This window comes from Protopterus annectens, chromosome 8.part1 (assembly GCF_019279795.1).
Source record: "Protopterus annectens isolate FY-2018-M chromosome 8.part1, PAN1.0, whole genome shotgun sequence".
Lineage (NCBI taxonomy): Eukaryota > Metazoa > Chordata > Ceratodontiformes > Protopteridae > Protopterus > Protopterus annectens.
The window spans coordinates 486,402,067-486,420,889 of NC_056742.1; the positions used below are offsets into that span (position 1 = coordinate 486,402,067).

The following is an 18,823-nucleotide window of genomic DNA, read 5'->3' on the forward strand; positions in this document are numbered from 1 at the left end:
ACCAAATATTCTAGATACATCCCAAATATCTAAAATAAATATACTTAAAAAAGAATCATTACTCATTTGGCATCAACTTATAGAGGAAGGGAAAATGCTAACAAATGAACAGATAATTTATAACTATAATATAAATAAAGACAATTGGTTGTTTTTACAAAATTTAAGGCATTTTCTTATAAATAAAATAGAACAAATGCAACCTTTAGGTAGACATGAAGCTCCAAAACTCATTGAATACCTTATTCTTATCACAAAACAGCCTTATCAGGGTACAGGTTATTTGTCTAATATCTATAAAATTGTTAAAAAAACAGAACAAATACAACCTTCAATTAGACATGAAGCTCCAAAACTCATTGAATACCTTATTCTTATCACAAAACAGCCTTATCAGGGTACAGGTTATTTGTCTAATATCTATAAAATTGTTAAAAAAACAAAAAACTATCATGAAAAATCATACTGGGATTATTATACTTTAATAAACAATAATCCTCCAACTGAAGAAGAAAAAAGTAATATTTTAAAATCTTCCAAATTTTCTACATTATCAAAATACTGGCAGTTATTCACTTAGAGATATCTACATAGAAGTTTCTATACACCACATAGGCTAACCAAAATGTATTATATTGAAGATCAATGTTGGAGATGCCCTATCAAGTTAAAAGCAGATTGGCAGCATGTTTTTTATGAATGTATAGGTCTTAATATGTATTGAAAGTCTATTAACTATTTTTTCAGACTGTTTATAATGATAATTTTCAATTAACAAAGTTTAATTTTATTCAACTCTCCTATTTCAAACGGTGTACCAAAAAAAGACACTAAAATCCTATGGTCACTATTGGCAGTCTCACGTAAAATCATAACTCTACATTGGAAAAATGAAACTTCTCTTACGTTCAACGAATTTAAGAATTTAACATCAACAGTTGCACACATGGAAATATTAACAGTGAAGAACAGAACTAAAAGATCTACTTCTTACCATTACTCTTGGATGAAAGTACTGGAATATTTGAAAAGATCGATGAAGATATATCATCTTATGTTTCTAATTTTACATAATATAAAATGTCAATGTTATTTGAATAGACACCAATGTAAATAGTTATACAATGGTTTGAAGTTAATAATGTTTTAGAATTATAAATGTGTTATTTATCTTTATTTCATGTAATGTTTTTTAACAGATCTTATTTGAAATAATAAAAAATATTTAGTGAAAAAAAAAAATCTGACAGGAGTGCACAGAAAATGTCTCTTACAGACAGCCACACCAGTTGTGTTTATTGTCTTGGCGAAGCACATTTACAGGACCCCTGCACCTTCTGTCACACTTTTAGTACAAGAGTGTTGAATGAAAGGAAGAGAAATCTTATTGACAGGGGTCTCATGACCAGTTCCTTCCAGGAACAGCTGGAACATGGTCAGGCAGCTCCAAAATCTTCAAAGAAAAAAATCATTGGTCCCGAATTTGGAGCCCACCAAAATGTCTAAAGCATCGGAACCAAGGAGTTCCGGTTCCGACTCTGCTTCATCTTCGGTGCAGTCTATTTCTTCGGTTCCGAGACAGTCTTCGGTACCGAAGATTTTGCCCAACATCAAGACTGTATCTCCTACTTTGAGATCTCCTATTCTGGAGAGAAGGCGGTCTCCTTTGGTCTCCACCAGATCCTCCAGGACCCTATCAGATGAGGACACTGAGAGTGATGAAGAGGTTACTTTCAGATCCAACTCTTGCTAGAAAATTGACCCCTCCAGACCCAAAGGTCTCGGAGCCAACCCCCGTACCAATCACTGTTCCTCCTCTGACTGCTTCGCTTTCGGAGCATATTACGTCAGGTTCCTCTGTCTTCGACCCTTCGGCTCTGGGGATTCAGCCTGTTTCCTCGGAGCCAAGTACTCTATCCTCGATGACTCAGTCTGGAACCGAGGGTTCTGGGAACCAATGCTCACGTGTGGACTCTGAGGGGGACAGTCACCATGGGTTCTCGTCTGAACCGACCCTCCCTCTCGGAGCCTCGGCTCGACTCAGCTCTGCTCCCACTTCTGCTTTGGAGCCATTCCTTCTTGCTAGGATTCGACCATCTGCCCCCTTGCAGCGGAGGTCTTCTTCGGAGCAGGGGGGAAAGGCTTTCAAAGCTGTAGAACCTGTGTCCCACCAGCAGCAGGCAGCAACTACTTCCCCCCTGCCACCCCCACAGTGTAGGGAACCAGAGGCCCAAGTAGCCCCCATTGGAGATGCCCCCTCTTCTGAGACTTCCCCAGATTATCCCACTGGAGAGCTCCCTCAGAAGAGGTTATGTAAGAGGAAACATGTCGACTCCCTTGAGTCTGTCACATCAGACACTGATTTAGAGAAATCAGAAAGGGTCCCCTAGATCTCCCTCTGAGGATGTCTCCTTCTCTAACATCCTAGAAATCCTTAGACAGAGGGATGATTGGAAGTCCTCTAACCCTACTGAGGATGAATCAGTGTATCTTGAGGCCTTTAGCTCCCAACCTTCCACCTCTTGGGTGACACCATCTTATGACCAGCTTTTGAGGGTCATATTGCAGAAAGCATGGACCTCTCCAGATTCAGTGGAAGTCATCCCGAGGAGACCAAATTTATGACAGCACCTGAGGACAAATCTTTCCTTAGTATGGGAGTTCCAGTTGATGCTATGGTGGTAGCAGCGGCCACCAAGAAGGAATTATCTGAGACGTCTTCTAATATCCATCCTCCTAACAAGGAGTCCAGGACGATGGATAGGTATGGGAAGTGTACTTTTTCTTCAGCGGCATTTACATTAATAGTGCTGAATTACCTGACTCATTTTACTTGTCTTGAAGGGATCTCCTGAAAGAGTTAGGAGATACCCTCCAGCGTTCAGAAGCTCTGGGTTCCATGGACAAGGTTTCTGTGCAGCTCTCCACCCTTACTTCCATAGCTAACTCCTCCATGAGGCTGATCTCATATGCGGCAGATGGAGCGAGTAGGGCAGCCGCAGCAGGAATATCCCTCAGGAGACATTCATGGATGCATCTTTGTAATTTTACGGAATCCTTCAAGTCTTCCTTCACTAACGTTCCCTTTGATGGTTCATCTGTTTTTGGACCCCAAATGAAAGAGACTTTTGACTAGGTGCGAGCAGGAAGGAAAAACATTATCTGCCATTGGAGTCCATTTCTCTCCCTCATCCAGACCCTATCCCAAGGGCAGTACAGGAGGGAAAATGTGGTTCCGCAAATCCCAAAAAGGTTTTCCTCAGGCACAAGGTCAACCCTCCCCCAGGGGCAGAGGGGGAGGATATAATGGAAGATGCCACCCTCATGGCAGAGGAGGTCCGCAACATCAGGGAGATAGAGAAGCTTTTTCTGATCGTCCCTTCCATTGACCCTGAGGGGTTGCCTGACTGTCCGTCTCTGGAGGCAGTCGGGGGTTGTATATTGCTATACCCAAGCAACTGGCTAACTATCATTCGATCATTGGGTACACACAGTAATATCCAGAGGTCACCCGATCCTCTTTATTTCCAAACCCCCAACAAGCCGGTCTCTTCCATACGTACCACCCATCCAACTAGACCGGGCAACATCAGAGGTTATCTTGTTGCTGCAAAAAAGAGTCATCCAAGAAGTCCCCGCAGAGCAAGTAGGATCCGGAACTTACTCTCGATTCTTTTTAGTTTCAAAAAAGACAGGGGACTGGAGAGCAATTCTAGATCTCAGCAAACATGTAAGAAAATCAAAGTCCCGAATGGTCAATCTGTAGTCGATATTTTCCTTTATTGGGAAAGACAACTGGATGTGCTCAATCGATCTCCAGGATGCGTACTACCACATCAAAATGGACAGGCACTCCAGGAGACACTTACGCTTCTGGCTGGGAGCCAGTCTTTTTCAGTTCAGAACACTGCCCTTTGGCCTCACTACAGCCCCCAGAGTGTTTACCAAATGCATGTCAGTGGTAACTGCTCACCTGAGTCATCAGGGATTCCAGATGTTTCCGTACCTAGACGATTGGCTCCTCACTGCTACCACCAAGCATCAACTCATAAGAACCAGGGACGAGACTCTATCCTTGTGCACCTGCTTAGGCATCACTGTCAACTAGCAAAAGTCAGTCTTGTCTCCCTCGCCGCATATTGTATATCTAGGCTCAGAAATAGACACAACCACCATGTCAGTAAAGCTAACACAGGAAAGAGTGGAATCTCTACGCAGTCAGGTCAGATCCTTATTAAACAAACAAAGAGTCCAGGCCAGTGTAGTCCTTCAAGCCTTAGGGACTATGGCTTCCACCATATTATTAGTTCCTCTTGCTCGCCTACATATGAGGATTCTCCAATGGATGCTATTTTCACAATGGTCGATGCAAGACCTTCCATTGTCTCACCAGATATTAATAGGGATCTGACATGGTGGTTATACACAAAACAACTTGTCCTAGGTCGTCCACTTGTTCCTCCCCAAGAGAAAGCAGTTTTGACCACAGACTCTTCCCAGCTAGGGGGGGGGCATTATCTGGGAAAACAGTCCAAGGTACTTGGCAAAACTACGAGAACCACTTGCATATCTATGTTCTGGAGATGAGAGCGGTACTATATACATTGCAAGCACTTCACAGCTCCCTTCCCACCGGAATGATTGCAATTCAGTCAGACAACATGTCTGTCATGTGGTACATAAACAAGCAGGGGGAAACCAAGTCTTACCTGCTTTGCAGAGAGGCCTTAAAAGAGTTTGGAAATGGGCGATGGATACTCTATGCTTTCTGATAGCAACGCATATCCCGGGGAACTCCAGCGTAATAGCGGACAAACTCAGCCGAGCAATTCTAATGACTCACGAGTGGTCCCTGAATCCAATAGTTGCGAAAGAGATTTTTCACAAATGGGGCCAGCCTTGCTGCGATCTATTTGCCACTCACCTGAACATCAAATGCAGCAGCTACTTTGCCCTCATTCCCCATCCGGGGATGTCACCCAGGAATGCTCTAGTTCATGATTGGCCCCCGGGGCTTCTTTATGCCCTTCCTCCCTTTCCACTCATCCCCAAAGTAATACAGAAAGCAAGACAGTTGAGGAGTTCCTTGATCCTCATTGCTCCTTACTGGCCTCGACAAGTTTGGTTTCCTTTCCTGTGGCCCTACCTTTTGGAAGAAGCATGGATTCTAGACCCATCTCCAGATCTCCTGATTCATCAATTGGGACAGTTCCATCCCTCCATCCACACCCTCAAATTGACAGCATGGCAGCTCCAATTCGACATATAGCCAGGTGTATTCCTTTATTCCCAGCGGTCAAACACATCCTAATTTCATCCCATAAACCTCTAGCAGATGGAAAAGGTTTTCCCTTTGGGCTACGAATCGGGGCTTAGATCTATATATACAGCTCTTGAGAATCCATTTTATCCTTCCTAACAACAATTTTTCATGAAGGAGCGACAGCTGCTACAATTAGAGTTCAGTTAGCTGCCATTTCTAATTTCCATTTTGGTTTCATGGGAACGTGGTACTTAGGTGGGGAACCAGTTTGTTTTGAAATTTGTGTAAAACACAGCCTGGGATGTTGTCCGGTCCCATGGTTGCTGTGTTTTTAGTTTTAGAGAGTGCAGCTTTTACTTGCATAGATGTGATTACAGGGACTCTGCATTCTTCTTGTATAGGTATGGGCCCTTTAAGGGGGTGAGAGAGGGGTAAAGTTAGCACTGAACCTATCTGGCAGGATGTTGGCAATATCAGTTTGTTCTGTAATTTTCATGCCGTTGTGCTGTAACTCAGAGTAGGTCTGGGTGTTGCCATTGAGATTCTTGACATAGCTATAGAATGCTTTGTGGTTGCCCTTGGAATCAGTGGTGATTTTGTTTTCGTAGCTAGCTTTGGAGGATCTTATAAGGGATTTCAGCTTCTTACCGAGTCTGACCAGGGAGCACCTCCACTCATGGGATTTTACTCTCTTTTGCAACAGTTTCTTCCTTCTATTGTAGAGTTTGTTTATGGTAGGGGACCACCAGACTGGCTTCCTTTTTTTTCTGGAGGATAGCGTCTTGGTTCTATTTGGGATAGCACGATCCATGCACTCGTGTAAGTGCTTATAGAGTGCATTTGTGTAGGAGTCAGCAGTCATAACTGTATTGTCCATCTGCATGGGTGTCATGAAGGTCGCCACTTCTGTTTTAAGAAGCATGAAGTTGGCTTTGGAGAAATTTTTTACCATGGTTTCCTTAATGGTGGGTGTGGGCGGGATGCGGATATCTAGGGTAATTAATTCTCGGATCTGACCAATGAGGAGGCGACTTCAGGTGTGGAACACCTGTCACTCATGTTTGTAATGACTAGGTCTAGGGTATTGTTGCCCCTGGTTAGGGTGTTGTTAAGTTGATTCAGGCCATTGGAATTTATGAAGTCCCAAAAGCGTTGAGCGAAGGAGTTGGTACATGAGTAGTTTTCCCAGTTAATGGTGGGGTAGTTGAAACTGCCCATTATTAGGGTGTTTGGTTGAACCCTAATATTTTCCAGTATATCAAAAAAAGAGGAGTGGGAATCCTGGGGCATGGTGAGGGATCTGTAGCAAGCTACAATTTGGATTGCAGTTTTTCCCAGAGTTAGTTGCACTTGGATAACATCGGATGCATTATGCTGCACAACTTGCCTTGAGGTGTGGATATCCTTAATGAATATGGACACACCTCTGCCTTTGGTGTTCTGGTCCTGGTTAGATGGCTGAAAAGAGTGGCATGAGTTATAGCCTGGTAATGCAGGGGTGCTGTCTAGAGCCTTGAACCAGGTCTCAGTCACTGCACAGATATTGATGTACTCCATTGTAAGGAGTGCCTCGAGTGAGTGCATTTTGAGGTTTAGACTTCTAGCATTGAGTAGCATTACACTCAGTTTTTGCGTGCCTGTTCCTGTTATGGTGGTGAAGTTGTCATTTGAACCTTGACTAAAATAGGCACTATAGGGGCGGCAAGACCCTTAGCCAGTATCTGGAATCCCAGGGGCGACAGGTGCAGGCCATCTCTGGCAAAACATCGTGGTCTGTCGACCATGCTGTCACAGGCAGACAGACACTGGATCCCCTTAGAATGACACCAAAAGCTTAGCCAATTGTTGAAGTCAATCATTTTGTCCTTGTACTGTGGTAACATTCTGAACGATGGCAGGATGCTACGCAGGGCTAGGGTGATACCTGCCTGGGCCACAAATTCGGAGAGTTCCTCCATGTCTCTTTTCATATCGTCCAGGGAGGTACGTCTCAGTTCGTTCACACCAACATTGACAATGACAGAGTCATATTTGTACTTGTTGTGGAGTGACCTGACTGCGTGGGTTATGTGGCAGATCCTGGCACCCAACAGGCAGCTGACTGTAACCTTCTCCTTGTTTAGCCTGGTGAGTGGGACATCAGTGTGCCTGACTATAGTCACCTATGGCTAGTTTCACGGATTGTGTTGTGTTCTTGTCAGGCAGATCACTGTACTGGTCGATATTTGACACCAACATCAAAACATCAGTCTATTAGTGTTACTGTCTGCATTTTTTCATTGACAAAAGGCCAAAATTACCAATCTGATGTTTTGCACAATAAATACTTCCCAGTATCAAGCTGGAAACCTATTGTTTTATTAACCAGTTCAATTCATAGTTTCATTCCCTACATAATTCTATTAAAATATCCTTATTTTCTGCAGTTAAGGCATAGAGGGATAGTCATTTTATGGAGCAGTCTGAAAGCATCAAACTTCAAATCTTGTGTTTAGCACATTGCTGATATACCATTTAGTTTTGCTTTGTAAATAATGGATTTTTTTTTTTTTTTTTGAGGACAGCATCAATTCTGTGATGAGTCGGTATTTTATTGGAACAGTTCTTTAATTTTGTATTTTAAACTTAATTTGCAGTTATGTAAACCTTAAATGTGACTAAATGTTGCATGAAACATTTTTATTACAGAAAATATTGGAGCAGGATGTCTTCCACAGATCCCTTATGGCATGCTGCCTTGAGATTGTCCTGTTTTCCTATAAGCCTCCTGGAAGTTTCCCATGGATCATTAATGTTTTTGACCTTCAGCCGTACAATTTCTATAAGGTAATTTATAAAACCTTTGTTTACTTACCTGAAAATCTGAAAAAAAGATTGAAAGTATACATGGGAAGTGCAAATATGGAACATTGTTCTTCAGAGAAAAGGGAATATTGTGGAAAATGGTCATCTTAGACTTAGTGTATGTATGTCCATTTTTTCAGCCATTCAGTCTCTGTTTCAGGACTCACTGTCACAAGTCCAGACATTTTAAATGGTTACCTAAAATACATATATGAAGTCATTAATTTCTGAAGGTAAAGTTTAATACATTGAGATTTAAGCAGAATGTGGTATTGTTTTTTTTTGATGGTTAAAATGATGTGCCAGACAGTTCAAGAAAAACAACTGCGTTTTTTCTTAGTCTGAATTGGTTGTAATTTACCCTTTAAGTTGTGGTGGCAGCATGCATCTGCAGTGTGCTTTTAATGAATTTAGGAATGCACACTGTAGTTCATTCCTTATTTATATTGTCATCATCAAGCACTTTTTCCCCATTTTCTACTTGGGATTGGGATGTTGCATCAACTGTAGCCATCTCTCTTGATTCAGTGCCACTGTCCTACCTTTTTCGACAGTCCGGCCTGACCGTCTCAGGTCACACAGTCCATCCATCTGTTTGCTGGATGCATTAATTTCCTCTTGCCTTCTTCCTGTTTGTCCCAAAACATCTTTACAAGATTGTTTTCTGCTTTCCTTCTCATGTGTACAAACCACTGTAATCTGTTTTCTTTGACCTTCTGTGTAATTAGAGCTACTTGAGCTTCTACTCTGATGTTCTTATTTCTTCATCTGTACCACATTGTGCATCCTACCGCCCATTTCAGGCACTTCAGCCGCATCATCTCTAACTTACTCAACCACTATACCTTTACTGCTCAGTTTTCTATACCATACAGCAGTGCTGGTCATACCAATGCTTTGTACACTTTACTTTTCAGCTTCTTTGGCATTCTTCTGTCATACACTTCCCCTGACTCTCTATGCCATTTGGGTGCAGCCCCTCTGATTCTAGCTTTGACATCTTCATTCAAACTTCCTTTCTCCTCAACTACCCCTCCCAGATGCTTGAAACTGTTAACCTGTCCTGCTATTTTCCCCTTCTATCTCAATTTTTAGCTTCTTCTGATTTCTCCCATTTGCTGCCATTACAGCTGTCTGTATCTGTACTCAGTTTCATCCCATGTGCCTTCAGTTTTGCATTCCACTTCCATATCCCTTGCTGAAGTTCTTAAGAGTCTGCCACATTATCTGCGTACTTGTTTGCTAATGTAGTCCATTATGAACAGCAGTGGGCTCAGTGCTGAACCCTGCTGCACACCCACTCCAAACACAGCTTGTATTTGTATCATTGGATTCTTGTATATAGTCTGCACTAATTTTACGCATATTTCTGGGACTTTAAGCCATCACAGACTACCCAAACCATCTTTCTTGGGGCCTTGTCACATGCCTTCTCCAAGTCTAGGAGTGTTCATTTGGACTCTTTCCTCATCTCTAGCTTCGTCTAAACTGTCTGTCTCATTGCAAATGTCATGTCGGCTGTGATGCATCCTGATCTGAATCTGAACAGCTCATTTCCCATCTTAATTTCTACTTCTCTGCATATTTGTTTATCAGTCACCCTGTCCAGAATTTTCATGCAGTGTGACAGGAGCTTGATGCCTCTGTAGTATCCACAGTTCTGAATGCCCCCACTGGACTTGGCCTCTGGCACTAGTATTCTTATTCTCCAGACTTAAAGCTTTTCTCTCCATACTTCTCTGAGCATCCTCAGGTGCCATTTCTCCCCTAACTCATCCAACATATTAGTCCTGTCTACCATGACCTCATCTGAGCCTCTGCTTTACCTGCCTTCATTTTCCTTAGTGTTGTTCTTATTTCTTCTGTGGTGGGCTCCTCATCTTCCTTCATTTTCCTTAGTGTTGTTCTTATTTCTTCTATGGTGGGCTCCTCATCTTCCTTCATTTTCCTTAGTGTTGTTCTTATTTCTTCTGTGGTGGGCTCCTCATCTTCCTTCATTTTCCTTAGTGTTGTTGTTATTTCTTCTATGGTGGGCTCCTCATGGCTCCTCATCTTCCTTCATTTTCCTTAGTGTTGTTCTTATTTCTTCTGTGATGACTTCCTGGACTTCTGCATTCCACCACCATCTTTCCTTATGCACCTTATTTCCATACATGGCTTGACCATGTATTTGTTCTACAGTCCTCACAAATGGTTTTTGAAGCACCACCATTTTTCTTCAACTGCATGTATTTCCTCTTCTTCCTGCAGTGCTAGAACCCTGATTATTTCATCGAACTCTCCTGCTTTCTCTCCAGTCAACTGCCAGGTCTTCAGCCTGGTCTCTGACCTTAGAGTCTTCTGTGACCACTGCTTGCAGCTGATTGTGGCAAACAGGAGTTTATGCTGAGGGCTGACTTTTCACTAAGGATGACGTTACAATTGCTGCTTCTGTCCTCGTGCCTTTTTTTTTTTTTACTGGTAGGAAGTCCACCTGAGTTGCATATTGACCACTCTTGTATGTGATCTTTTTACAATCTCTCTTACTGAACCATGTGTTGGCCACCATCAAGCCATTTGCCATACACAAGTCTATAATGCCCTCTCCTTCTTTATTCCTTTTTGGACCCAGGCAGTCCTCCTGTCCTGTTCTGTCTGTGCTGATATGTGCATTCAGGTCCCCGGTTATCAGGTCCAACTCATGTTGCCCTGGTTTATGTAGTAGATACTGCAGCTGCTGTCTGAATGCAGCTTTTTTCTTATTATTACAATCCTGCTGTGAGACATAGGCTGATGTTGTGAATAGTGTCATACACTTACACTGGAGTCTGGCTCCCATGAGTCTGATGGCATTTCTCACTGTCTTCTTAAACCTGTCCCTCACCACAATTCCCATAGCATTTTAGTCTATCCTTCTCCTAAGTAGTATACTCTGAATCCCAAGTGGCTTTGCTGCACTGCCCTTCCAGCTTGTCTTCTGGATACAGAGGATGTACAGTCTCCTTCTTACTGTCATGTCATCCACTTCCAAGGTCCATCTCATCATTGAATCTATACTGAGTGTAGCAGTCCTTAGCTCATGCTAGGCAGGTTGGTTTTACATCCAGCTTTCGCTCAACAAAGCTACCCTAGGTAACCCAGGCTGGGCAAATGGACACCAGACAGCCAGTAGGTTATTGACCCAGGACTGCTGAGCTTTGAGTGGCCCACACTGACCAATAGAGACACATTGACCCCCAACACCATCACCATTAGCATGGATCCCTGGCATAGGTCAAACATGAACACTCAATGTAGTATCACTGACAAGATGGACTTTGGAAGTGGAAGAAGGCAAGAGCAAATGAGGGCGTCCAGCAAAGACGTGGATGGATTAAGTGAGAAAAGATCAGCGACAGTCAGGTATCAGAGTCAAAAGTGGTAGGAGAGTAACACTGAATAGAAAGAAATGGCGACAGTTTACATGACCAACTCCATGTAGAAGCTTGGAAAAAGGGGGATGATGATGATGACCGGAACACAGATGCGACGTTTGATGTATTTCTTATTGGACCAGCATAGATTTTGCAGTTACTCTAGCTTTCAATCTAACATGAGCTCATTGTTGAGAGTTATTAAAAGTATTAAGTAACTTGTGTAACTTAATAACGCCCAACAAAGTGTTCATGCCAACTTGAAAGCTTGAGTAATTGCAAACCTGTGTTGGTCCAGTACATGACGAAACAGTGTTTCTGATGCCAGTTTATTTTTCAGATAAAGATTCTGATACTCATTTTTCTCCAGGACTAGTAAGAGTCTGTGGGAACAGTAGGATGCCCCAAAGTCCTTAAAAGTGGAAAGTAGTCTGATACAGAAGTATATCTGATGTTTACATTCAGCTGTTGGCTGTACATAGTTTTGACTAGTGAAATAAAATAGATGTACATCTTATGTCTTACAGATTTCTTCTTTTAGTTTTTGAAAAATGCTTGGAATAAAACTAGCTATTCAATTCGTGCTGCTAATGTAAGCTGCTGCTGTTTATTCAAATGCATTTCTGAGGTTGTCTGACATTTAAAGTTCTGCACTGTTTAGCGATGGTGATGAATGTGTGTTTAAACGGCAGCTTGCCATGTTAATGTATAGTCATAATTGGAAGTGTACTTATCAAATTACTGGAGCAGCTACATTTTTTATTTTAGCATTTTGTTTCAAGTTTTACAATATATTTTTACAGTTCTGTTTACATAATGTTTAAAGTTCTGCTACTTCCATTTTAACTTTGTGATTTTTCTGATTTCTAGTAAAGCATAGCAAAATAATCATAACTAACCAAATGGAGCACATGTGACCATTTACAATAATCTAAAATTAACTTTCCCATGTCACAAGAAAATAAAAGTTTGTAGGTCGTGCCTGTTTATTGTATCCATCATTCCTTAAGTGGTTGCCCTCATACATTACAGTAAGCAGATAGTTATGTCAGTGCAGCATGGCGTTTTCTCATGATTGCAAGCTAAAATCTCAAAATGCATTTAGATGAGACTCTGGTTTCTTAATGACAGTTGCAAATAGAAAGAAAATATTCTGATTAATTTCACAATCTAAACTAACAAAATAAGTGAAACAGAAAAGAGCGTGTAAATTATTAACAAAGTTGTCTTTAGTAGACATGCTACCTTGCATTGTTCTGTTGTTCTGGATAGTGAAAAACTCTATCATTATGTCAAGTTAATGAAGAACGGAATAGGGCTGGTATTTACAGGTGCTGTTAATGATGCAAAACAACATGTACAAAAATGTAATAAGAAAAAAATATATTATAAAATGTTTTAATTGTTAATAGACTTCTGTTAAAGTACAGTTAATTTCACAGTTAGATTTACAAAAAATCATTATTGGTTTGGCATCATTTTCTTTCACATTAATTCCTAATTAATCGCTGTATCTCTGACTCTAAAGTCCCTTCCATCTGGAAACAATGCTACACTCTACCTATACTCAAAGGAGGTAACTCCGCTGATATCTGCAACTTTAGACTTATCGCTATCCTCTCCCATCTCTCTAAAGTACTAGAAAAATGTATTCATAAGCAAGTTATGCCATATCTAATACAGGAAAATCTGCTTACACCCACTCAGTATGGCTTCGGACCCGAACATAGCACCACTACAGCTCTATTATCCTTCCTCAACATTGTCTCTATAGCCATGGATGACCATAAAGTTATTTCTTGTCTATTCTTGGACCTCTCAAAAGCTTTCAACACTGTCTCACACTCTCTTCTGCTGCACAAACTGCATAACCTCAACTTCTCCTCTGATACTGTTGCATGGTTCTGCAGCTACCTTACTGATATATCTCAGTCAGTGAGATGGCACTCTGCACTCTCCCCTACTCTCCCTGTCAAAATGGGTGTACCTCAAGGGTCTATCCTAGTGCCTTTACTTTTTAATATCTTTACTAATCAGCTCTATACCTCCTGTCCTCAATCATCTTTAGTGCAATATGCAGATGACTCTCCAGTCATCACCACAGCCAACCCTCCCTCTAAGCTCCTCTAAGCTCTTCTCAGCTACTTAGGCATATTTTAACTTAGTTGAAACATGGCTCACCAACAAGCCAGCTCATCCTTAACCCTAAAAAAACAAAGCTGTTACTTTTCCTACCTAAAATGTTCAACTATATTAAATCCTCCTTCTCCATACAGTCCCTTAATAACATTCCCATTCAGGTAGAATCCAGCACTAAGCTCTTGGGCGTAACCGTCGATGATCAGCTTAAATTTGACTTACATGTTAATAACTGTATCAAAAAGACTCATTCAAAACTAGGGATCCTTTACCGTAACAAGAAGTTCCTTACCTCTGAAGCAAAGACTACTCTCTCTGTTACCTACCTTCTACCCAGTATAATGTACAATTCTCACAAATCTTAACTCAGCACTCCTGACCAAACTCAAGTCTACCTACAACAAGATAGCTACATTTGCTGCCCAACAAACCTACAAATCCCATCACTGTCTCTCTCTAAAACACCTAAACTGTCTTGAATTACCCCACCAGTTTCTTCTCTCTCAGCTCCAGATCATCCATTCTATCCTATACCAACCTTCCTACTGCCCAGCACTATCCCCTCTCATCTCCCATTATTCTCCCTCCAGACCTCTCCAAAGCTGTAACCAAGACCTACTACAAATCTACAAACCCAAGTCTAAATTTGGATGCAACATGTACAGCTATCACCCCACTATTGCCTAGAATAGACTCCCACTAGAAATCAGGACCCTTACACATCCTAAACAATTTAAGACAGCCACCAGGACCCTTACGCATCCTAAACAATTTAAAACAGCCACCAAAGAGCACTTTAAAAGTCACTGGTCCTGCCACTGCACTCTCCCTCCTTAAACATCCCCTACTTCTCATACCTTAATCTACTTTCTGCCCTTAACTCACTCTTCTCACTAGCTCCCTCTAATCTTCCTTGACTACTCTTTCTACTGTCTTCTAAAATCTGTTAAGCAAATTGCCTTAGAGAAACATTTTATTGTAATTGTCTTGTCTTCATGCAACTACATCATGATAAAACTGGGTTTTTGTAACCACTTACTCCAAAAACTATATTCATCTTAATGATATATTTCTTTTTATACATCTTGAAATAGTTATGCTATACTCCTGATTATTGATACTGTATAACATTGTTTTGCTACTTAATGCTTTGTAATAATCCTGTAACACTGCTGTTTATAAAGAAAATTGTATAATATGTTGGAGCTTTTCTTCCTGGGCTTCCGCTGAAAAAGGGCTCTTCAGCTCATTCGGACAATCCCGGTCAACAAATATAAAATAAATAAAAATAAATAAAATTAATGTTCCCTCCGTGTTTTGGTAACAAGATACTTTTGTTTAAACAGTGGTTTGATGGGCTTCCTACCAAGATAGGTGTTTTGGATTCACGAAGACTCCTCAAATTACATTTGTCTGACAAAAAACACAACAAATGTTGATGAAAGACACTTTTAGCAAAGAACTAAGCAAGTATTTTTTTTTTTCCAGAGGGCAACCCCCCCCCCAACCCCCGCATTCTCACATATCTGGAGAGACTGTACATGCTGTTAACTTATATATACCAACTCCATGGATGCACAACAGTGGAGAAAAGTGATTATACAATAACATGTCATTGCCATGCAAAAACGTGTATGCTGATTGGACAGCCCTGCCAGCGTGCCTGTTGTAAATAAAGCTTATACCTGTCGAAAAAAAGTCCAGCTCCTGAAGTACCATTGAGCATCCAGACTTTTCTATTGGGATATCCCTAGAGGACATAGCAGAATGCAAGAAAAATCCGGTATGTTCTGCAAAAGTAAAGAAACAAAAATGTGCCTGATTTTCCTTGTACTTGTGCTGATGTCAGCCCAGTCTGTGTGTTCTGATTTTCCTTGTACTTTTGCACTTGTACTGATGTCAGCCCAGTCTGTGTTCTGATTTTCCTTGTACTTTTGCACTTGTACTGATGTCAGCCCAGTCTGTGTGTCCTGATTTTCCTTATACTTGTGCACTTGTACTGATGTCAGCCCAGTCTGTGTGTCCTGATTTTCCTTGTACTTGTACTGATGTCAGCCCAGTCTGTGTCCTGATTTTCCTTGTACTTGTGCACTTGTACTGATGTCAGCCCAGTCTGTGTTCTGATTTTCCTTGTACTTTTGCACTTGTACTGATGTCAGCCCAGTCTGTGTTCTGATTTTCCTTGTACTTGTACTGATGTCAGCCCAGTCTGTGTTCTGATTTTCCTTGTACTTTTGCACTTGTACTGATGTCAGCCCAGTCTGTGTTCTGATTTTCCTTGTACTTGTGCACTTGTACTGATGTCAGCCCAGTCTGTGTGTCCTGATTTTCCTTATACTTGTGCACTTGTACTGATGTCAGCCCAGTCTGTGTGTCCTGATTTTCCTTATACTTGTGCACTTGTACTGATGTCAGCCCAGTCTGTGTGTCCTGATTTTCCTTATACTTGTGCACTTGTACTGATGTCAGCCCAGTCTGTGTCCTGATTTTCCTTGTACTTTTGCACTTGTACTGATGTCAGCCCAGTCTGTGTGTCCTGATTTTCCTTGTACTTGTGCACTTGTACTGATGTCAGCCCAGTCTGTGTTCTGATTTGCCTTGTACTTTTGCACTTGTACTGATGTCAGCCCAGTCTGTGTTCTGATTTTCCTTGTACTTGTACTGATGTCAGCCCAGTCTGTGTTCTGATTTTCCTTGTACTTAGTCTGGGCTGTGTCAGTGGAGTCAGTCCTATTACTACTGTGTTATGCTAGAGAAGAGGTGATGGGCACACATCTGCTAGTATCCCCCTCTGAAGTTCAGCTCCTGAAACCCGATAGACAGTGAAAGAGGCAGACTCGCATTTCTTCCTTAACTTCTTCTCCCTCTTTCTTCCTAAAGAAGAAAAAAAAAAGATGTGGACAGGTGGAGTTGATATAAGTTCCTTCCTCTTCACTTGAGTCTGGGGAAGGGCTCCCTGTTGACAATTATACATCCTTAGTTCCTGGAAATTAGATGTTGATGAACCCCTGAGATCTCTGGCTCTGATTATTCAGGAGGACCTTTCAACATTATATATTAATTTAAGTGGTTATTAATGTCATTCTGATATTGCACTAACTACAGTTTTGTAGTCTGCTCATAGGTTCATAGGTTGATACTAGGCTATCTGCCCTAGGGCATTTATAAACCTAGCCAGTGTGTGTTTGGCTTTCGCCACACGTTTAGATTAGTTGACTGTGTCTCTGTATAGTAGGTCACAGAAGATAGCCCTTTTAAGGTTAGTTTACTGTGACTCTGTCTAGTAGGGACACAGAAGAGATCCCAGTGGTAAACCTACGATCTCCCATCCACTCAAGATTTCCCTTGAAGAGGGTCATTGAGGGGCTCTGCCTAACATGGATTGGGATTTTGTTCCAGAGTGAGGAGAGCCTCTGGGATATGAATCTGTCCCTCCAGCATGTCCTATTTATTTCTGTGCTGAGGTTTAAGTCCCTGGAGCATGTAGCTCTAAGGGATTTGGATTTCCTGAGGTGGAGCATGTCCATTAATTCTGGTTTGGACATGGCTTTATACGTCAGGCACAGATCGCCTCTGAGTAGGCGATAAGCAACTGAGTAGAGCTGGAGTTTCTTTAGCCTAACTGTGTAGGGCATCTGTTTGAGTCCCTTGATCCTCTTGGTGAGGTACTTTTGGGGTCTTTCCAGTTGCTGCAGGTGTCGGGTAAGGTACATCCCAAATGGGGCATTGTATTCAATTATGGGCCTGATGAGTGATGAGTAGAGGGGCACATTGACCTCTCTTGATCTAGATGTGAACCCTTTCGTGATAATGTGGGCTATATAGAAGGTCTTTCTAACCACTTTGGCAATGTGATTGTCAAAGGAGAGATTGCTGTCTACTTGGGTCCCCATATCCCTAATTACTTCATCCGTACTTAATGGATTACCACCTATGTGGTAATTTGTGGGCACCTTGTTTTTCCCAAAGGGGATGACTGTGAACTTTTTGGCATTTAGCTTTAGGCCATGGCTCTGGCACCAGTTATCCGTCTCTGTGAGATCCTTTTGGAGGATGCTTGTGTCAGTCGGTGAGTCGATTATGGCACCCAGTTTGCAGTCATCTGCGAACTTGGTCAGCCATAGTCCTTCTGTGTTGGCCTGTACCTCCGAGAAATATATACCGAATGAGAGAGGTCCCAGGACTGAGCCTTGTGGGACGCCACTTGTAACTGGTTTGGAGTCTGACATGGCACCTGCAATTCTGACCATGTGGGTTCTGTCCTTGAGCCAGTTTGCAACCCATCTAGTGACATAGTGGTTTATATTTAAGCTGGTGAGCTCATCTATAATGCCCGAGTGGGGTATTGTATCGAGGGCTTTTGCGAGGACCAGATAGGCTGTGTGGACCACCTTCCCCTCGTCAATGGCCTTGGTGACTGTTTCAAAGAAATCAACCAGGTTTAAGAGGCAGGATCTGCCCTTAACAAAGCCGAACTGGGTAGGATCCAGTGTCTGTAGGTCCCCAATATCTTTATTTATGAGGTCCATGATGATCCTTTCCATAGCTTTGCAGACCAAGCTAGTCAGGCTTATGGGGCGATAGTTTCCAGGATCCGTTGAGGACCACCTTTGTGGAGAGGGACCACTGTTGCTGTACGCCACTCTTTGGGTACATGTCCTGTAGTAAGGCTGAGATTGAACAGTAGTTTTATGTTTGGGTTTAGCTCTTCTTGGAGTTCATGTAGGACGCAGCCCGGGACACCGTCTGGTCCCATTGATGCTGTGTTTTTTGCTTTGCAGGGGGCAGCTCTTACCTGAGCATCTGAGATGTCAGGGGGGCAGCACTCTGCTGGGATAGATATTTGCCCTTTTGGTGGGGAGAGGGGGGGGGTTTGCGCTGAACCTGTCAGCTAGGATGTTGGCAATGTCTGTGGGTTTGGTGTATTTTTTGTCATTTTGGACATATTCTGAGCATATCTGGGAATTCCCACCCAGGTTCCTAACATAACTAAAGAAAGCCTTGTGATTTTCTCTCGAAGCTGGCCTTAGACGATTTTATGAGTGCCCGTAGTTTTTTCTAATACTGATCAGAGATGCCTTCCCTTTTTGGGATTTTGCTCTATCATGTAGTAGCTTCCTCCTTCTGTTGTATAGTTTGTTTATGGCTGGGGTCCACCAGACAGGATGTCTGCCTTTGGAGGATT

General features: G+C 42.1%; 1 protein-coding gene across 1 annotated transcript in view; it reads left to right on the top strand.

Moving 5' to 3' along the window:
• The window catches only part of RBL2 (RB transcriptional corepressor like 2), a 910,854-nt gene that overhangs the window by 451,877 nt on the left and 440,154 nt on the right, over window positions 1–18,823 (top strand). Inside the window, exon 14 of the mRNA XM_044082019.1 lies at window positions 7,952–8,089. Coding sequence (XP_043937954.1) covers window positions 7,952–8,089 — 138 coding nt within the window. The remainder of the gene's footprint in view (window positions 1–7,951; window positions 8,090–18,823) is intronic.